General features: G+C 35.2%; 4 protein-coding genes across 7 annotated transcripts in view; 2 read left to right on the plus strand and 2 right to left on the minus strand.

Annotated features, from left to right (window-relative positions):
* The window catches only part of LOC110039166 (K(+) efflux antiporter 3, chloroplastic), a 57,882-nt gene extending 55,605 nt beyond the window's left edge, over positions 1-2,277 (plus strand). For 2 of the 4 annotated variants that reach the window (XM_020744133.1, XM_020744132.1), the window contains exons 17-20: positions 1,238-1,327; positions 1,412-1,573; positions 1,868-2,104; positions 2,181-2,277. In XM_020744133.1, coding sequence (XP_020599792.1) covers positions 1,238-1,327; positions 1,412-1,573; positions 1,868-2,104 — 489 coding nt within the window. In that variant the 3' untranslated portion in view covers positions 2,181-2,277. Of the gene's footprint in view, positions 1-1,237; positions 1,328-1,411; positions 1,574-1,867; positions 2,105-2,180 lie in introns of those variants that run through there. The other 2 variants (XM_020744131.1, XM_020744134.1) reach the window with 2 other exon arrangements.
* A 2,985-nt stretch (positions 2,278-5,262) lies between these two features.
* On the plus strand, positions 5,263-9,611 carry LOC110039152. Its single transcript, XM_020744112.1, has 5 exons — positions 5,263-5,503; positions 5,589-5,647; positions 5,756-5,931; positions 8,507-8,615; positions 8,979-9,611. Exons 1-5 carry the CDS (start codon positions 5,263-5,265, stop codon positions 9,297-9,299), a joined length of 906 nt encoding a protein of 301 aa, XP_020599771.1. The 3' UTR covers positions 9,300-9,611.
* Positions 9,612-10,053: 442 nt separating this feature from the next.
* On the minus strand, positions 10,054-12,301 carry LOC110039172 (putative oxidoreductase TDA3). Its single transcript, XM_020744149.1, is given in 3 exon segments — positions 10,054-10,557; positions 11,357-11,793; positions 11,795-12,301. Coding segments are annotated over 3 exon segments (1,149 nt in total). The 5' UTR covers positions 12,142-12,301; the 3' UTR covers positions 10,054-10,192.
* Positions 12,302-13,696: 1,395 nt separating this feature from the next.
* Positions 13,697-20,826, minus strand: part of LOC110039155 (cullin-4) — a 43,702-nt gene continuing 36,572 nt past the window's right edge. Inside the window, exons 16-17 of the mRNA XM_020744118.1 lie at positions 14,136-14,216; positions 13,697-14,050 (exon numbers count right to left, since the gene is read on the minus strand). Coding sequence (XP_020599777.1) covers positions 13,937-14,050; positions 14,136-14,216 — 195 coding nt within the window. The 3' untranslated portion in view covers positions 13,697-13,936. The remainder of the gene's footprint in view (positions 14,051-14,135; positions 14,217-20,826) is intronic.

A 20,826-nucleotide genomic window follows, 5' to 3' on the forward strand; every position in this document is an offset into this window, starting at 1 on the left:
GCTCTTAATGGATTTAATGCGTATAATTTGAATTAATGGCAGTCATAATGTTGATAAAAATAACGGTTTACAATTACTTAAGATTTTGAGTAAATACCGTCGGTCGGCAAGTGACCGATCGTGTTAGGCGGCAAATTGAAATCCGCCTATGCTGAAAGGGAGTAATTGGTCCAAATATGGTTGGTCCAAATATGGTCGGTCATCTTGGCAAGAGGTTTGACCGATTGATTCTGCAATAATTATTGCTTTGGTTGGTCAGTCGGCTGATGGGTTGACCTGTTTCATTGAGGGAATCATGGCTTACCTGTTGTTTGGCTCAAATCTTATAGGACCTATGTCTTGTCTGTCAGGTCGGTTTGTCGACTTGGTCAGATCTTCTCTCTTGTAAGGCCTTAGGTGGATCTTGTCACTACCTATGCGTAGTATTCAACGAGACTCGCTGTCGGGATGATTTGCGTCTTACCCTTGGCAGATCTTGTCTCTACTGGGTAGAGAATCATCTTTAGAGCTTTGACCCATCCCGGGTTTAGGTCAGCGGCTTCTCATCCTTGACATTGAATTGTTGGTTCGATCGCTTACTCCGAAGGAAAGTTTCGTCTTCTTGGCCATTATTTATGTTTGTGATCTGTGTCGGTAGCTCCGGTGTATACACTTTCATTAATATTCTCCATTGATACTTTTACTAGTGTTATCTATCTGTCTCTATTTAAGGATCTTATTCATTCCTTCTCTAACATAGATCTTATAACCAACTTTGTCCAATTCACTACTGCCTCTGTTTTATAGATAGATTGTTCTCCTCTTACAACGCTCGTAATCTCTAGGCAAGAATACCTTCAACTACTTGATTTTTTGTTTCTATTATATTCAAAACTTAACTTGACATCTTCCATGTTATCTTGAATTTGAGGTGAATGTAATCATATCAAAATTATCACATAGCATAATTTATTTATTGTAGAAATTTGCACTATTTATAATATATTTTTTCGTTTTCCATGCTAATTCCTTTTTTATATATTTTTCTTCAGTAGTTTCTTCTTGTTCATATGCATAACTGCTTGCATCCAAGGACAATTGACCAAATACATAGCCATCTACAATTCTCTCTTTCTTCTAACAAAAGCAAATGACCTTTTATAACAAAAGCTATAAAATTTATATTCGAACAAAAATGTGGTGAAATCTGAAACTGAAGTGAATTTCCTTTTCTTTTTCTTTTTGTTTTTTCTTAAAGGTTCCCATATTTGCCAGAGCTCAGGATCTCAATCATCTTCTTGATCTGAAAAAAGCAGGCGCAACTGATGCTGTGCTTGAAAATACGGAGGTAGATTTTGTAATCTGCTTTTTCAATGCATGCGCTTTTGTTTCATAGCGTTTCTTCTATAATTAATCAACTGTTCTATTACAGACAAGTCTGCAGCTTGGCTCAAAGCTCTTAAGAGGGCTAGGTTTAATGTCCGATGATGTCAATTTTTTGAGTCAGCTACTGAGAGATTCTATGGAACTTCAAGCTCAAGAGGGACTCACCAAAAGCATTGACCAAGTTTACGATGCCATGAAGCCATTGCAGGTAACCAAATATTAAAAAGGAAAAGGGAAATTTACATACATGCCTCATAATTCTTATTTATTCACATATCTAACACCTGAACTTTGATATTCCTTGGTGTCATAAGCCTATGCATGAAAAGATATATTTCACTTGAAGATAGTAATAGTGGTATTTTATAATATGAATGTTTTGGTGTTAGGTATGTACTGCATAAGAATTCTGTGGTATAAATGTAAATGCTGCTCCAAAAAAAAAAAGCGTACCATATGATAATATTGAGCTTAGCAGCTGAAATTTACACAACATTATCAGGTGAGAGTGACAGACATGGTACAATCAAATGGAAGCAGTAAATTAACAAAGCTCGATCTTCCAGACTTGCTTCATATTTCTACCACTGAAGAGTTGGAACAAACCTTGAATGAAACTTCAGATTTTCAATCTGAAATTTTAGATGCGGATGATGACTTGTCATGTAAAAATGAAGATGTTGACGCAGGAAGAGACGCACTGGATGGTTCCTTGTCATCTTCAACCGAGGTTTCCTAGGTAATTTTCATAATGTATAAATGTAATTTTGTCACTATTTCCGCATTGGGCAAAATAATCATTGTTCAATTCTCAGTAACATTATGTACAGATATGTGGATTTCACAACAATCAGTGGACCTTGTTACAACCCGTGGTTGAAAAAGAGGTATCTGTATGCAAAATTTCCTGCATATAATCTTATCAGACGGCTGATAACATTAGAGATGCAATCATATTCACTTCTGGCCGTTTGATTCACTCGGAATGATTTGTATTTTATCCATTTAAAGCATAGCAATTTTGAAAACAAAAATCAGAATAGAGTGAGCCCAATTGTTCATAGCATATCGGAGGTAATTGTAGCGATGTGTTTATTTCTTTATAACCATTTGATCTGTTTTGGATGGTTGTGATATATTTAATTAACCCAAAATTAAAATCATATTGAAATTTATCTCAGCCATTCAAAATGGGTTGGATGATTGGAGGGATCACTACCCCACTACTATTGCTGCTGTATGTTAATTTGAACTCATTTTAGCTCCTTTTTTTATATATATATACATAGAAACAGATGTAAAATAATCTTTAAATTCCCACCCATCAATGACTCAATATTAAGGCAATGTGTGTGTGTGTGTGTCTATATATGTATGTGTTCCGTGGCCTGTTGGTAGAGCAGCCTATCTGAAGGTCGTCAGTCCCCTCAGCCCGGAGAAAAATTTGCATACGTAAGACGTATGTGGCACTGCGTATGTTAGGAGGATATTGGAGGGTTATATCTGTGTTATACCTCCTGTAACCTCCATGTAATATATTTGTATCTTCTAGTAAGTTATTCATTTTTGTTTTCATATATTTGTAGATTATATGTAGGTTACAGGAAGGTTACAAGGTTTATAATGCAGATATAACCTCTCAATACCCTTGAAATAACCTCTCTGACGTACGCAGCGCTACGTACGTCTTACGTATGCAATTTTTTCTCCAGGTCCCGGGTTTGAATCACTTGGTGGTGCAATGTCGCATTAAGTCAGGTGATACTTGAATTATTTGCACATCGAGTCGGCCCCAAACCTAACGGGGGTTGAGCCCGTAGAGCGGGTTAGGCACCTCACGCCCCAGCCCATTCTTTAATATAGATATATTTATAACCCATTTAGTTGTTTGAAGTTTGAAAATATAGTTAAAATAGTTTTTGTATTACTTATCATTCAGTTAGATGTATTTAAAATGTTCATAAGTCGTCATAATCTCCTTCAATCATAATGATTTAATTTCCTCAAAACCAATCAACCAATAATTAATGAGGTTGGAACAATCGCAAGCAAGCGGAATCATAATGAAGGGGCACTTTCATACATACCATATAATTCTTATGTATTTACATATCTAACACCCTAAACTTTTATTTTTACATGGTCAGCATGCAAAGTTTAAAAAATCACAAAAGTACCTACTTTTAAAAATTTAATACACATTTTCATCCTAGCTTATGACGTCAAAATACTATAATTGTAAATATGAAAATTTAGGTGCTAGACATATAAATATATAGGAATTGTGTGGTATGGATATAAATTTTCTTATAATGAAAGGATGTTATCACTAATCCTTATATAAAATAAAATAAAATAAAATAAAACAAAAACCCACCATTTCTTCAGCAAGTATACGTATCATTTTTTTTTTTGTTGAATTTTAGTTTTTTTTATGATTGGTTTCTGAAAATTATTTTAATATTTCTATAAATTTTGGATGATTAAAATCATAAAATTATATTATTTTATTTTTTAAGTTAACCTATAATCTATTTGTGCAATAAGATTAATGATGTTTACTTTATTGACAAAATTATGTTTTGCTGAAATAAATCTCTTAAATAAAATAATGCAAGTTGAAGTCCACATTTAAAATAAATACACATTAAATTAAAAAGATAATCAATATTAAAATTTTATAGATCACTATAAATTTGAAAATTCCTTAATTAAATGACAATTTTCTGATCCATTTTAAAAGCTAATGTTAAACAAAAGATTTTTAATTCAATATATTTTTAAAAATAAAAACAGCATTATGATATTTAATATGCATTATTAAGCATAAATTAAAAATGATAATGGCATTTTTCGCAAAAAAAAAAAAAAATCAGAATGTTTTCTATATCAAAAGATACAAATATGATATGATGAGTTAGAGAAAGTGCATTCTAAATGAAATGATATTTCATATAAATTGTTAGACATCTAAATTTTGCCATCTTTAAAAATAAATTTTAGCATTATTTGTATTTGTAATTAAATGCCTTACAATTTATATATTAAATTTTTTTTTTTTTTTTTTTTTCATACATTTCTTTAAATTTTGATGACATTATTTTGGGGTTTATAAATATACCACTTAAGTTTTAAGAAAGTTAAATTTACATAGCATAAAATTTTTATGTATTTTTGTATCTCATATCAAACTTTTGATAGATTTTTACATGACATTTTGATGTTTTAAACTTAAGGGAAATATATATATTTCACTTCTAAGAATTGAAAATAGTGTCATTTTTTTTGTGAAGTTTAAGAGGAGTGCTATCTGGGAGCCAAGCTTAGCTACCACTATTCGTCTTTGGCTCATTTATATTTCGAACACAAAAATATGTTCGACTCGTTTGTTTAGCAAACTGGACACAGAGAAATTCAAAAACAAAAAATTGATTTGACAACCCTAATGACGTAATAGTAGAATGTTAAGAGTTGATGCGAGATTTAAATCTTATATTTTATAGTAAACATCATTTAAATGTAATTTAATATTTTTTTCTATTTTTTTAATTAATATTTTTAATTGATTATAAATTTATTCAGCCTTGTAGTTAATTAAATTTTATGTATTTAAGTATCTCATATCTAAACTTTATATTTAATTGCATAATATTTTGATGTTTTAAACTTAAAAGTGTGTGTGTGTGTATATATATATATATATATATATCTATATATATTTCACTTCTAAAAATTGATAATAGTCTTATTTTCTACTTAAAATTTAAGAGGAGTGTTGTCTGTGTTAATATGAGAAAAAAATTGCGTACAGAAGACCTACGCAGAGAAATTCGATGTATGTAATTTTACGTTTTCTCCGTTACCTGACAAAATTTCTCAATTGAGTGCGAGACTGTCATGAGAAAAGCGGCGCCTCTAGCGGCGGCGGTGTGGCGGCGCCGCCGCTTTCACGGTGTCTCGTTCCCTCTCCCCTTCCCTTCTCCTCACCTCATGACAGCTGACTTCATCGGCAGCGGTTGGGGCCGCCGATTGACCACAGCCCACTCTCGCAATCCCTTCGCGTTTATCTTCTCTCAGAATCAATTCTTTATCTCAAGGCATAGTTCCACTTCTCGCTATCCCCTCCATGGACGAACTGGTAAACCTCCTACAATCTTCATTCCTGATATCACAATCTCTTTTCACAATGAAAATAACTTTATTTCTCTGTAAATTCCTTGAAGAGTCGGAGGAGGAAGATTGGGGTGTTGAATGGGAGGAAGAGGAAGACAGAGAGGCTGGGGGATGTTAATTGTCAGATCAGTTTTTTTTTTTTTTTTTCGGTGGAAGTTATTGATTTGTCTTTGTTTTTAGGGTTTTATAAAGGATTGGTTTTGATGGATTGATTCAGATTGGCGATGGAGGGGATGGAGGGGGAATTGTGTTGGGAGATGAGAAGTGGGGTGAAAAAGCACTGTTTTTGGCTCGTGAGGTTCTTCTTAGCTTTGGGGATGATTTTGCTATTTATGCGTTTAAGTTGTCTGAGAAGGGCTACATCTATGTGAGATTGGATAAGCTTACGAACAGGTAAGAAACAGTATTCTTTGCGCTTATGTTAAAGCTTTTATTTTCTGCTTGATGGCTGTGGTTTGCATATCAATGATGTTAGTATTTTAGATTTTAAAAATCATTTGTTTTTTTAATTGGTTGATGCCTAAAGTGAACATAGTTTGTTTTCCTAAACTTTGGTATTTACATGTTCATAAAAACATGCATTTGACTTGTGCAGAATTAGTGGAAGTGATATTTTTTATATGATGTTAAAGATTTGATTTTTATAAATGTAAGTGTTAGAGTTTAGGTGTAAGATATGTAAATACATAAGAATTGTGGGGGATGCATGTAAATGTCCCTTTTTTATGATGAAACTTTGTCAATTCTTTTTTGTTGATTTCTTACGTTGCTAGCTATAATGTTTTCAAAGCACATATGAATCATAGTCCAGTTTTTAACTTGGTAGATATAATGCCCTCACAGCTCTACTCGCAATTTTGAATCATGGTATGGTCCGGGAAAGTGAAGGTCTAGGATTTTATCATTTTATGTAGGGATGTAATTGAAGTATAGCATGTAGGGATGTAATTGAAGTATAGCATGCATGAGGCTTTGTTTCGGTCATATTATCAGTTGTTCAACTTTTACTTGAGCTCGAGTCAAGCTTTCACATGTATGTTCATATTTGGCTTATTTTACTTTTTTAATAATCGTAGTTGGCATGTCTATATTAATTAATGTAGTACTTAAAGGTTTGCTTGATGACTAAGAGATATTTAACACCCAAATAAATTTCAGATTGGGTTCAAAGCATTCAGAGTTTTTGACATCAATAGATGGATCCTACTGAGCATATTAAGCTTAATTGTTAAGTAAATGGACTGATGCATAAAGTATTTTTGCAAGAGATTTTATTATCTTCATATTTTTAGCACCAAAGAAAGATGATTTTTATTGTTTTGTGTGTTGTTAGTCATGCAGTCAATAAGATCACTATAAAGTGCAGGTGTCTTATGCCTAGATTGGATAACAGGTAGCATGATAACCAGGTCATTATAATTTTGAAAAAATGATATGTACAGTAAGTATCACCAAATAATAATTCATCTTGGAGATGATGGAAAAAAAATCAAAACATCAAGAGATATATAGTTCATCATGCATTTTTGAGAATCTAAAGCACAAAATATTTTCATGATTTCGATGAATCAAGTGATTATTCTTTTTATTAGCAAGTTCTTGGTATACTTTCATACAAGTTAATTTATAGCTTGAATAAGATTAAGCATCTTCATCGCAATTACATTAAATGTTTCTTAAGTTTAGAAGTGAAAAGTTTTATATCAATTTTAAAAGGTCTAAATTTATGCAATAAAAATACTTTTTTTTCTTGGTTTTGTGATGCATTCTAAGAGACTTAAACTAGATTCCTAAAAAATTGAGGCAATCCTTGATTAGCGAACTTTCACTTCTATTTTTGATTTTATGAGTTTTCATGAGTCAGCTACATGCTATAGATAGTTGATTAAAAACCTCAATTCCATCTTTTTCTCCTTTCATAGATGCTTTTAAGAGGGATAACTCTGCTTTGACACTATTGGCTTTCAAAGTTTCGAGTAGAAAATATATCAATGACTAGACTTCCCAAGAACGTTCGAATTTTTTTACCAAAGTCAAGAACAATAACTAAACCTATACTTTGTGTCAATACATGATGTCTTCTCCTAAGATTGGCAGCCACATTTGTATCACTATCGAAGGAATCATGCATTCAACTAACACTCAAAAGATTGATAATTTGAAGAGATTTTATTCCAACCATAAGTTTTGAATTATATGCCTTCAGATTTTATTTATATATTGTTCATAACCTAGGCTAGTAAATAAGATTAGCATAAGAATATTCCCAATTTTAATTACTATCAGATGCTAAGAACTTAAATTTAAATTTCATAGTCTATGAACAACAATCAAACAAAGCATACTCAAATCAATCCAAATAATGGTAAAATTGCGACTTGCAAAATCATGTCCACATCAACGCCTCAATTCATAACTAATGACAACTAAAAAAACTCACCAAACGAAAAGGCAATCTCACAACTCCACAAGTTCATCTGCAAAGTAGCCAGCCGACATCTAAGTTGATGAATAAAGCCAAATTTATATTGCCATAAGCCAAATTTAGTATCAAAATGCCACCATTCCTCCAAGTTATAACAAAAAACTTCCAAACAACAACAAATCATTCAAAATCCACCATCTAAGGAATTTTGAGAATGCTAACATCTGCCTGATCATGACATGTCTCATCACTTTATCTAACTTTAAAATTTTAACTATGATGAATTAAGCTTTTTATATTCATAAAGCAAATTTGAACTTGAATTCTTGTGTTTTCTATAAAGTAACTTATCAAATCTTTAATATCACGCCAAAAATGGCACCGTTACCACTTTTTAAAAGTGAAATTCACCTTTTTCCCGTCGAACTAAAATATGAAGGTTTAGTTTTGAGATGTGTAAATATGTAAGAATTGTGTGCTAGGTATGTAAAGTTTCCTCCCCTTTGTTTTTTCTGTCGAACTGATAATCATGTATGTTCTCAGATTTGGGTGCCCAGACATTGAGGAGATTGAAAACTTCAACAATCTCTACAAGAAGAGATTAGATGAGGCTGGGAAAGCTGGAACAATACCTGCAGATATGGCTCTTGAGGCAATCACCAAACTTCCTCTCTTCTTGGTGCATTTACATACATAACACCCAATTCTTATGTATTTACATATCTTACCCCTAAACTTTGATTGTTACATTTATGCCACCCAAATCTTTCGCATCAACATAAAAAACATCACTATTTTAACTTTTAAAATGTGAAATACATGTCTGACAACATGGCATACATGTAAAAATCTAAGTTCAGGTGTTTATATATGTAAATACATCAGAATTGAATGGTATGCATGTAAATCATCCTATTTTCTTTCTTTATTGCTTCTTAGCAACAGGATCAGAGAATTACTCAATTAACCATGAATCAAACTCTTCCCTTTTTTTTTTCCTTTGATTCCTTCATAGGTATCATCTCCAGGAGCTGAAAGACTCCTCAAGGTGCCCCAAGATTTAAGTCGCTTCCAAAACATGCCTATGTGGGTCTGCTATCTGGAAGAGAACCAAAACCTCAAACTCCACAAGGAAACCACAGATAAAGTTCTCGTCCTCGAATCGATTGACAAAGAGTCCGAGTGCTGCGAGTTCAAGCTTGCTGATGTTAAGGAGAACAGAGCCAAGCTCGGTAAAGGCAGGCCCTTGAACAAGAAGCTGAAAGATTGGAGAATCATTCTTCCATTCAAATCCATTCTTAGAATAAAACTCTATTTAGATTCAAGCAAGTTATAAACATAGTTCCACCTGAAAACCATTCCCCCAAGAATCCCGACAGTGCCGTCGGCCGCCCTTCTAAAATAAGCTCTGCAAGGGCTGTTCCGGTGGCCGGCATGGCACCTCAGCAATGCCGTCCTTCATTGGGCTCGGCACTATTATGGCAATCTGATGCAGCATTACAGTTGTTGATTCTAGATCGCTGATAATATTTTCTCTCTTTTGGGAGCCCACATATGTAGACTTCATTTGTTTGATAAACTTTAATTAAGGTTATATGTTTCAAAGCTTTGGTTATATGTGAATGAAAAGTAGGGGCATTTGCCTACAAGCTACACAATTATTATATATTTACATATAGAACATCTAAATTTTTATATTTATAGAGATAGCACTCTAATTTTTAATATCACTATGATTATCTTTGATCGTGAGATAATCCAAATTGTTATAAATGTAATTATGAAATTTTTGGTGTTACATATTTAAATTATGATTCAACGTGAGTAATTTGCCTTTGACATGGAGATAAAGTTTTAAAAAACGTAATTTTTGAGGTCTTCTTCTTATGCTTTTACATAAATTTATGTCAACATGAAGTCTGGATTGTTAAATACCATTTTTAAAACAAATTTAGGGGTAATTTTTTTTTCAACTAAAATATTTTAAGTTTTAATTAACATCATATAAATATTTGATTATATTCATTCAAAAGCTCACCAAGCTAACCATGAACAATAATGCACAAAGCCAACACTCATCAACATGGTGGTAAGTAAATTAAATCCTGAGATTGGAAATATAATATTTCTCTGTGTTTTTCCTTAGCAAACAGAGTTTAATGCATATATAAACTTCATTCTTACACTTCAGATTCCAGCAAAACATAAACAGTCTTACCTGAAAGCCTTTCACCGGAGGAATCTCGACGGGCTGAAGGGATCCAAATTCACCGTTGTAGACCGTCCTTCTAAAATAAGCTCGGCTAGCGCTGCTCCGGTGGCCGGAGCGTTGAGAATACCCCAGCAGCTGTGGCCGGTGGCAACATAGCAGTTCTTGGTGCCGGGAATCTCACCAATGACCGGCAAGCTATCATCAGTGCAGGGCAAAAAGCAAGCTTGTTCGGCCACCGCCTCAGCGACGCTGGAGTTCAGGTGGCTTGACACTGAGCCGGCAATCTTATGCAGCATTGCGATAGATTCTGGCTCGCCCACAATATCCTCAGGATTGTCGGGAGCAGTGGCCTCCTTTGATGGCCCGCATATGTACACTTCTCCTGGTTCATAAATTTCAATTTACAGCGGTGATTAAAGAGTGAGTTCGTTTGATTGTTTGCAGTGAAAAAATTGTGCTGAAATATAATTAAATTTGTTGATTTTAAAGCTTAAAGGTTCTAAAAATCGAGACTGGACATTGAAATTGAACTGACATTGAAATTGAATAGGAGAGGTTAAATGTTCAAAGGTTGACCAGAGTTCAACCTGAAGACCCAATAAATTATAAATATATTTAAAAATGAAAATAAATCAGATTTAAATAAATATAATATTATTTTTTATTGATTAATTATAAATCATACTCATCACAGGATCAATATAAGGGTGCATTTAGAGAGGCAGTGCAGTGGTGGTGGTACGATGTCTCACCTTTGCTGGGCAAAATTATGTTTTATTTATTTTTTTTCAAAAAATTGCAGCTGAAATTTATATTTTGCTCCTAGACTTAACTAAATATGATGATTGTTGGAAAGCTATGATCTGACTTTTTTCAAAAAGTTGTAGCTGAAAACTATATTTTGCTCATAGACTAAATTAAATATGATGATTGCTAGAAAGTTACGATCTGACTTTTTTAACCCACAAAAAAAAAAAAATGCAGCCTAAACAGAAAAAAAATTAAAGACGAACGGTGTATAGATGTTAATTTAGTGGCATGGTGGTAGTTATTCATCACAATATCATTATAATACTAACATACTACCACAAATCCACAATTGCGGATTCTTCATCTAATATTACTCCCTAAACAGACCCTGAAACTTATAAATTATGAATTCATGTTTCTCGCTTATTTACCTGAGGGTCTGGGGTAGACCTCCGGGTCAACAGTCTTGCCTCCCGGGGTAATCTGGTAGCTAAGGAAAAGCGCATGGGGACTAATAATGGCCGGCTCCGGAGGCCGGAGGACAATGCTATGCACCTTGAGGCCAGATACATGGAACAGATCGGAGACTAGCCGCAGTCGACCCGACCACGGTCCGAGCGCAATCACCACCACATCCGCCGGCAACATCCTTCCATCTCGGAGCCGTACACCGGTTCCCCCAACTTGAACATCCCGCACCTCTCCAAACACCACCTCGACTCCATACTCCGCCGTAGCCGACGACAACACCGCCCTCGTGAACATCAGGGGATGAACCTGTGCGGTCGTCTCTAGGGTTCCGATCGTCCGCGGTCGTCCGGCGGCCGCTCCGTCGATCCAAGATGGGAGCGCCGGCGATCGTGATTCGGCGGGGCGTGGAGAGGGGGAGTGAAAGTGCGGTTGGGGGGCGGTATCCGTATGCGCGGGGGCCGTCTAGAAGATCTGAGAGGGATCGGTGGAGGTGGAAGCTGGCCCGGGCGAGCTCGGCGACGGGAGTGCCGTCGCACCAATCGAGGGCGAGGAAGCCGCCGGCCTTGCCGGAGGCGGCGCAGGCGATGGAGGATCTCTCGACGACGGTGATGGAGACGCGGGTGGAGGCCTTTGAAGCGAGGAAGTAGGCGGTGCAGACTCCGATGACGCCGCCGCCGCAGATTATTATGCGGCGAGGGAGAGGCGAGTTGGATGCGGTAATGGTGGTGGAGGGACCGGTGGCCATGGTTGAGGGAGCTATGCGGAGGAGGAATTGGGCAAGCGAATAGGTCGGCGGTTGCTTCGGAGTGATGAGAAGTGTGATTCTAGGAAAGAATTATCTGTATTGTACTTTGTCGTTTTTGGGGAAGGCGAATTCGATGAGATTTGACGGCGACCGCACGCAATCCGGAATGGGCTCTGAATTAAGAGAAATTATTGCACACGGACTGCTGCGGTATCTAATTCTGATCGTAGATCACGTGACTTATGATCACGGTGATCTACAATCAAAATATTTTTTTTTTTTCTTTAAAAAAAAATTTAGGTGAGGCCCACTGAAATACATCCTGACCGTATATCACCTGATCTACGGTCAGGATCGGACACCGCATGCAGAGAAGCATGACGTCCGTGTGGAATAATTTTTTTGTGAATTAGGCGAGCCGCTCCCATAAAGAACTAATGGGCCCAACTTTTGGAGCCACCAGCTCTAATTTGAGCTCGAACTTAGATTGGAGCTCATTTATTTAATAAAATTGGGTTTGAGCTCACCTGGTTGTCTCACAAGTTTGCTCAATTAGTATACCATTATATCACCCTCCTCTGACCATCAATTCCCTCTCCATTGAGCTCCATTAAAGATTAAATTTTTAGTTCAAGCTCACAAACCAACTGTTATCACTATGAGTTGAGCTCAAACTCATCATTCAAGCTCAACTCAAACAAGCGCATAATTTGACAAACGGGCCAATCTAATACTCCATTTGGGGCCGCATTTTTTGAGCGCCGCTACCGCAAACCGTATAAACCCCTAATCCATTGGATATTATTTAATTTAGGACTTGTATTAGAGTTTAGATGTTAAGAAAATACGAAGAGTTACAAGCATAACATCCAAACTTCAATTTATTTACATACCATCTTATCTGTCAGCGATGTATTTCATCTTTTAAAAATTAAAAAAATAATTTTTAATGCAATATGAAAGATTTGGATGATATAAATATAAAAAAATAAAATTTCAATGATTGGTATTTATGTACAGGCAACAGTATATTTAATCAAATATCTTGAGATTTTGATTGGAGCTCATTCAAAAGTTAAGAAGTACAGAAGTAGAACTTGTCCTCATCTATAGCAGACCTACAGATTAATAACATATTTTTGAATGAAGTAGATTAAATACTTCACAATATTACGAATGTACCGCAGAGATTGGACAAACTAGATAAAAAAATCAATAAAAAAAATTAAAACAATTTCATTGAACCAAAGTTGAAAAAAAATAAAATAATTTACTTCTTGCTAAGGTTGTTTAAAAACAGAAATTGGAAGTATTCCATTACCGTTGAACTGCCAAGTCCTACCTGTTCTTACCATGGCGATCAGCAATAAGATACAGACTTCTTCCTTCAATATCTCCTAACAGTATTGTAAATTATAATTGGTAAAACTGACGGCACTGTTACAGGATCAAGCAAACTCTTTCAACCACTTTACCCGCAAAAAGACCAATATGAAAATTCCACTGCAGATAATTTCTGGGCATAAACATTAAATAAGATGAATGACGATATGGCTGATTCTAAGGTGATTGTAACATTTTTTTTTAAAGCAATTTGCGATCATCCATTTAACAAAAGAAAGATGGAAGAAGGATGGGGAAGAAAAAAAATTTGGGAAAATTTTGTTATCACTGTACATTGATGGAGCCACGGCGGCGGTGCAGCCGTGACAGTTCTGAGAGCAGAGTCTCAGACAAGCACTGAACAAAGAAGAGCATCGGAAGTGTTATCTTCCGAAGCATAGAGAAAAGAGAATCAGGCCAAGTAGTTGTAAATCTGGGGATTGTTCTTGTCTCGCTCCAGGTACTCCCTATCAATAAGGCTCTCTATTCTCTTTTTCAAATCAACGGGTTTTATTGGAAATTTAAGCTGCAAAAAATGAAAATAAAAAGGTTAATATATGTTCAAAGACAAGGGTTAAGCTGCAAGAATGTTGGGTGGATTAATGCAATGCCTGTTGGAAGAGTTCAGTTATTAGAAGTGTGTGGCTAAGAACTTTTCTCGTCTTCATGATACGAACAATAGCAGCATCAACCTGTAATACAGGCACATTACTCAGTCAATAAACCCACATTGTCCATAAATAAACTAAAAAAAATAAATTTAATTTTTCCGTTGCATTACCAATGTTGTTATTGTGGTAATAATGAAAAATCCTGCCTTAACATATAGAACTAGCTGGAATCTAGGAAAGAAGAAATTTTGTTCATGCCTCGTTTAATAAAAATGTTGTGGCTACTGATGAAATTTAGGAAATCCTAGTTTCAAACTTGAAATAAATTTGACAGCAGTTCTGATTGCTGATATAACAAGTCCGCACTACTAAGTAGGTAAAAACAAAAGAAATAAAGAAAAAAAACATATCATTTGCAATGAGTGCTGATATGGATAATTGTCAACTAATATGCGGGTAATCATAATAAGATTGTTTCTTATTATTATTCAACTACTAGTGCTTGAAAAATGTAAACGTGCTGTCATTCTCTTGAAAATATCAATAGTTTTGGCTCTTTGAAGTTTGAATCTCATTTTAAGTCAATGTAGTAGCCGGTTTCAGTTATGTGATCCAAGCATTAGAATTCGTGCACTGAGAATAAAACCGACATAATGTCACAAGTGAGTTGCATCTTGAAGAATAGTGACTCAGTAAAGAAAGCGGTCGGGAGCACAATAAAATGTGAAGAGTATGAACGCACATGTTTGATGAACAAAAATGCCACGTGAATTTGTAGTGCTTAGGATCGAATAAAATGAATTTATGCGGCCGCCATGAGGATTTTATCCCACCCTTGATATTGAGGAATCCAACCCTATATATTCTTTGAGATAGTATGTGGTATTAATCAAACAAAATCCAAGAGTGTGTAACACTTGAGTATCACAGGCAAGTAAGAAAGTTTCTTTTTGTGAGTTATCTCAATGTTTCAAGCTTTGAAAATAAGTTGGCGTTTCTCAACTTACAGGAGAAGAGCAAGACTAATTTTAAGTGCAAAACAGAATAAATTTTTATTCATCGGATGATCAGACATGCATACTGAAAAAATAGTGAAAAAATATTAAAGGGCTTATTGATACAAAGAGGGTATAAATATCTATTACATGACTTACTGCTAAAGAAAGCAATAAAAACATAATACAGTGAGTAAGGAAAGAAATAATAACAAATATAATCTGCAGCTAATCTCACTAATTAAGGAGAAAAAATAAATAGAGATACCTAAGATCTCTCATATAATGTATAACCTTCTAAATATAGAGTTATAATAAATATGAAATATAATCATCATATTTGCGAACATGCCCTCAAGCTGACATGAAGATGTCACTCATGGCAAGCTTGTTAATTATATTCTCGTGTTGCACTTTGGAAATGTCTTTTGTTAGAATATCTAATGTTTGGCTAGCAGTGGGCATGTAGGACATACATATCACACCACTATCTATCTTCTCCTTGATGAAATGTTTGTCAACTTCTACATGTTTTGTTCTGTCATGTAGAACTGATTATGAGCTATAGAGATTGTAGTCTTGTTATCGCAGTAAACTTTAATAGGCGTTGGTATAGGAATCTTCAACTCTTACATGAGTCTTTTTATCCATAATACTTCACAGAGTCCATGGGCCACCGAACAGAATTCTACTTCAGCACTACTTCTTGCTACCACACTTAGTTTTTTACTTTTCTAAGTAACCAGATTCCCGCCTACAAAGGTACAATAACCTGATGCGGATCTTCTATCATTTACATCTCATGCCCAATCTGCATCTGTGTAGGTCTCTATTAGAAGATGTTCTCCCTTTTTGAACAAAAGTCCTTTTCCAGGAGTTCTTTTGAGATATCTCAAAATTCAGAATACAGCTTCGAAGTGAGTAGGTCCAAGTGAATGCATGAATTGACTCACAACACTTACTGCAAAGGCTATGTCAGGTCAAGTGTGAGCCAAATAGATTAGTCGCCCTACTAATCTTTGATAGTGTTCTTTGTCCATTATCTCATTAATTGCTGTTGTTTTCAATTTTATATTAGGTTCTATTAACGTATCTGCTGCCTTGCAACCTATCATTCATGTTTCTTTGAGTAAATCAAGTACATACTTGTGTTGATCGACAAAAATTCCCTCCTTAGATCTTGCAAACTCCATTCCGAGGAAATATTTCAACTTTCCCAAGTTTTTAATATCAAATTCGGCTTCAAGTTTCCTCTTTAGGTTGCTAATCTCCAGAGGATCATCCCCTGTCATGATTATGTCATCTAGATGCACAATCATAATGACTACTTTACCTTTGATGGAATGTTTGAAAAAAAGAGTGTGATCAGCTTGGCTTTAAGAGAATCCATGTCTCTTGATAACATCACCAAAACGCTCAAACCAAACTCTAGGAGACTGCTTTAACTCGTACAGCGACTTTTTTAATTTGCATACTTTACATTTTCCAAATTTTTCTTCAAATTCGGGTGATAAGTCCATATATACTTCTCGCAATTCTCCATTTAAAAACGCATTTTTTACATCAAATTGATGAAGTGGCCAGTTGAAGTTAACTGCAAGAGAAAGAAGTACTCTAATAGAATCAATTTTAGCAACAGGAGCAAAAGTCTCTTGGTAATCAATACCATAAGTTTGAGTAAATCCTTTTGCTACTAGTCTCACTTTGTATCTCTTCACACTTCCATCAACTTTAAACTTCACCATGAACTTTAAACTTCACCATGAACACCCATTTGCACCCAACCGTCTTCTTGTCTTTAGGAAGATCAATGACTGTCCAGGTGTTATTTCTTTTAAGAGCATTTATTCCATCACAGCTAATTTCCAACTCGGTTCACCTAATGCTTCCTGAACAGTTCTTGGAACAATAATGTTAGAAATCCTAAACACAAATGCTCTATGATTTTTTTATAGTTTTTCATATGACAAGTATTGTGTGATAGGATATTTCATGCTTGTTCGGATTCCTTTTCTAAAACCAATTGGAAGATCAAGATCAGAAGGAGTGAAAGTAGAGGGAATGTTACTCTGAGTTGTAGGGTCATTATTCGGCAAAGGTGATTCAACATCTGCTGAGAGAATAAATGGGGTTATAGTAACTTTATGGAATTTCTTCCCAGTATAAACCTGCAACTCATGCTGAGGATTATGATCCATTGGAAGTACTTCTCCCTTTGTCTCTGATAAGGTAACATCTGGCAAAATAGAATTAGTGGTGCTGACCCTAGTTTCCATATCGAAATTAGTTAAAGAAATAGGTAAAGTTTCCCAAAAATTATTTTCTTCAACTATGTTCTCCCGCTGAAGAAAATTATTTTGAAAAAATGGGTGATCTTCGATAAACTTGACATCCATGATCTCAAAAAATTTCTTTGTTTCAGGATTGAAGCATTTGTACCCACGTTTATCGGAAGCATACCCAATAAAAACACATTTTTCAGCTTTGGGATAAAGTTTTGAGCGAAACACATTTGGGATATGCACATAGCAAACACATCCAAAGACTTTTAAAGGGACATCAGTCGTTATCTTAGATGTGGAAAAACAGTTTTTTAAGACTTGTAAAGGTTCTTTAAATTTGAGAACTCGATATGGGCATTCTATTTATTAAATAACAGGAACTGAGGAGTGCATTATCCCATTCAAATCACTACAATCTGACTAAATGGTGAATTTGAAGCTATTGGTTTTACTTTTTAGCATGATCAAGATAGTTTACGTGCATTCCATGCAATGTCTCTTCTTCAATTAATCCTTCGGTATTTACACCTAAGATTTTATATTTATAGCCGTATGACTCAATTCCTGTGCTTTTATATATCTTTCACCTGAACTTCAATTTTTACATTCACGCCACCCTATCTATGCATGAAAGTGTATATTTTACTTTTTAGAAGTTCAATTGCTAGCATTTTTGTTGTGATATAAAAGATTTGGATGGTATATACACATGAAAGATTTGCATGGCATAAATGTAAAAATTAATGTATAGGAATTAATGTATAGGTGTGAATAATGTATAGGTGTGAAAATTCAGGAAATCTCACATGTATGCCACTTAACTGCTTACAAATGTATGTGGGATTTCAAATCCTACATAGCAGTAACTCTCATGAACTTATTTATCTAGCACCTGTTGAGCTTTGGGATAAAGTTTGAGTGTCATGTTGAGCTTTGGGGTAGCTTATGGTATGGAATTGTTGTAATTTTTTCTTTTAGTGATTCGACCTATTGGTAGCTGCCGGGCTGCACTGTTTGGGCCTGTTTGGTGACTGTCGAGCTGCACTACTTGGGCTTTATTGGTGGTTGTCAAGGCACTGGCTTTAAAACAGTTTTGACATTGTTTTGATAATGCTTTGGAACTGTTTATGAGTGTTTTTATTGACTGATTTGGAGAGATTTGCATACTGTTTTGAGATGAATTTAAAGGTTATTTTGAGGTGTATTGCGAGCCGGTGTTGGAGCAATTTTTACACCACTTTAGCACTGTTTTGAGCACCATAAATCACCATTTTGAGTGCCTTTGTCGGCTGGTTTTGGCACTATTTTGCCACCATTTTAAGGCATTTTTGTGGGCTGATTTGAGGCAATCCATGCACTGTTTTTGTGATCTTTTGATGGCTGATTTGGGCTAGCCTAGAATACTATTTTGGAGGCATTGAAGGTATCATTTTGGGGTTTGTTTCATGCATTGTTTTGAAGAGGTTTATATAGTCTTTAAATGTTGATTTACACGTGGTTTAGAGTTGGTTCTAGGGAGCCCTTTTTTCCCACTGTTTTAGGTTTCAATCGATAGTCATTTAAACGTTTTTTTAGGTCGATCCGCTTGTTGTTTCGCGCTGTTAGTTTTGGAAGTGGATCGACCTTTCCCTTTCTTTTGTTTTATTTCCCTTTTAACTGATTAAGTCAAAAAAAAAATGGGAGTTTCTGATTTAATCATTTGGAAGACACTTAGAAATATTTGAGGATTAGTTGGAAAACACTTAATTGAGGGTAGAACACCTTAAATCACTGCAAGCACAAGTTAGAAGTGTCGGCTTCCTAGATTCTAGGAGCACTCCCGAGGTGAAAGTCCATCTACCTAATTCTCATAGTAGGCTTCTAGATTTTAAGAGTACACCCTAGGTGAGAGCCCATCTACCTAATTTTCAATTGAACATTGAAACTAGACACCTGACCTAATTTATTAGTTAGTTAAAACAATATGAGAGTTCATCTACCGAATTTTTCAATGTAGGCTTCCTAGACTTTATTAGCACACCCTAGGTGAGCGTTCATCTACCTAATTTTCGAATAAATAATGAAACTAGGCACTTGACCCTGACTCATAAACTGATTAAGTCACTAGACATGAGGATGCACCGAGATGTGATTCACGACTTCCTTGATTAAATCAAACAGTGAAACTCCCGCAATGACTTGACCTATAGTGAAACTCAGTGCACCGGGATTTGAACTTGGATATTACTACACCCAAATTCTCCTGGCAATTGGGGAAATTTGTTAACGCCACATATGGATCATCAGACTATGATAAGTCTAGGGTCTAAGTGGCGAGAGAAATGACGACATTGCTTATGTGTGCTTAAATGAGGGATACGAAGTGAGATTATTAGAATGGTATCTCCTACCTCAAGGATCTTCAATAAGGAAGAGAAAATGATCAATGATACTATTCGCCGATTCTTGGTGGGATCGTTGCCCCCGACGCTCTAGTAGTTCTAACACGATTAAAGTGACTAGCCTGTTGAAAACACGATTTTACAAAATATTTACAAAAATAAAACAAAAATCTCTTTTGCATGTTAAAAAGAACTTAAACAACAGCTTTTGCATGAAAATTAAAGAATTTTTCTATGAAAATTTATAAAGATCTACGGCTAGTCACTTGGATTGAGATTAAGGACTGTCATCCGTAGATTGTCGAGATTGTAACTCTTGTTCAAAGTTGGGAAGCACACAGTCTAGCTTTGAGCACCCACTTCTACCAATTTCTTACACAGTCTTAATTTTTCATATGTGGCTAAGAATTTCTTTTGCTTGTGATTTCTACGACTCGTTTTTCTGACTTTCGGGCTGGGTTTTCTCGTCTTGTTTATTTTTCTTGCAAGTTTAGTTAAAACTGTTGCAAATCATACTATGTTTGCAATGTTAGTCACGCAACAGTAACAGATGTTCAGGTACGTTTTTACAGTTTATCTACGGCATTTTTTTACTTTACTGCATTTTACTTTTAAATACCTTTTATTTACCTGCAATTTGATTATTCTACATGCAAAACCAAAACTGAAACCAAAATTGAAACAAAACAAAACCAAACCTTGTCACCAAAACTGGGAAACATAAATCACCAATCTCAAACACTTAAACCCTGGAGTCATCGCTACAATAGAAAGTTCAGAACTAAATTTGTGGGCAACACGACGAGGAATTCGGACTGAGCAACAAGAAGATCTTCAGCATTATCTCTTCCTAGCATCAATAATAATGCATAGGACTTCAAGGTAGCTTGTCCAACGCGACGTAAATCCCACACCCTCTTTAGGCTCCTGCACAACCATGTTGTGCAATGTTAAGTTCTAATTCGTCTTAGATTCCGAGGTTGTCGTGTGGCACGACGTAAACCCTCATCTCTTTGCGGGTTATTTGCATAAT

The sequence above is a fragment of the Phalaenopsis equestris genome, unplaced genomic scaffold (assembly GCF_001263595.1).
Source record: "Phalaenopsis equestris unplaced genomic scaffold, ASM126359v1 Scaffold235604, whole genome shotgun sequence".
Taxonomy (NCBI): domain Eukaryota; kingdom Viridiplantae; phylum Streptophyta; class Magnoliopsida; order Asparagales; family Orchidaceae; genus Phalaenopsis; species Phalaenopsis equestris.

What these genes read in the sequence shown, in the direction of transcription:
- LOC110039152 (XM_020744112.1), top strand. Translation starts at nt 5,263, where the DNA reads ATGAGAAAAGCGGCGCCTCTAGCGGCGGCGGTGTGGCGGCGCCGCCGC. An exon ending in TCCCCTCCATGGACGAACTG is followed by an intron (nt 5,504 to 5,588) that starts GTAAACCTCCTA and finishes AATTCCTTGAAG; the next exon opens with AGTCGGAGGAGGAAGATTGG. An exon ending in AGGAAGACAGAGAGGCTGGG is followed by an intron (nt 5,648 to 5,755) that starts GGATGTTAATTG and finishes GGATTGATTCAG; the next exon opens with ATTGGCGATGGAGGGGATGG.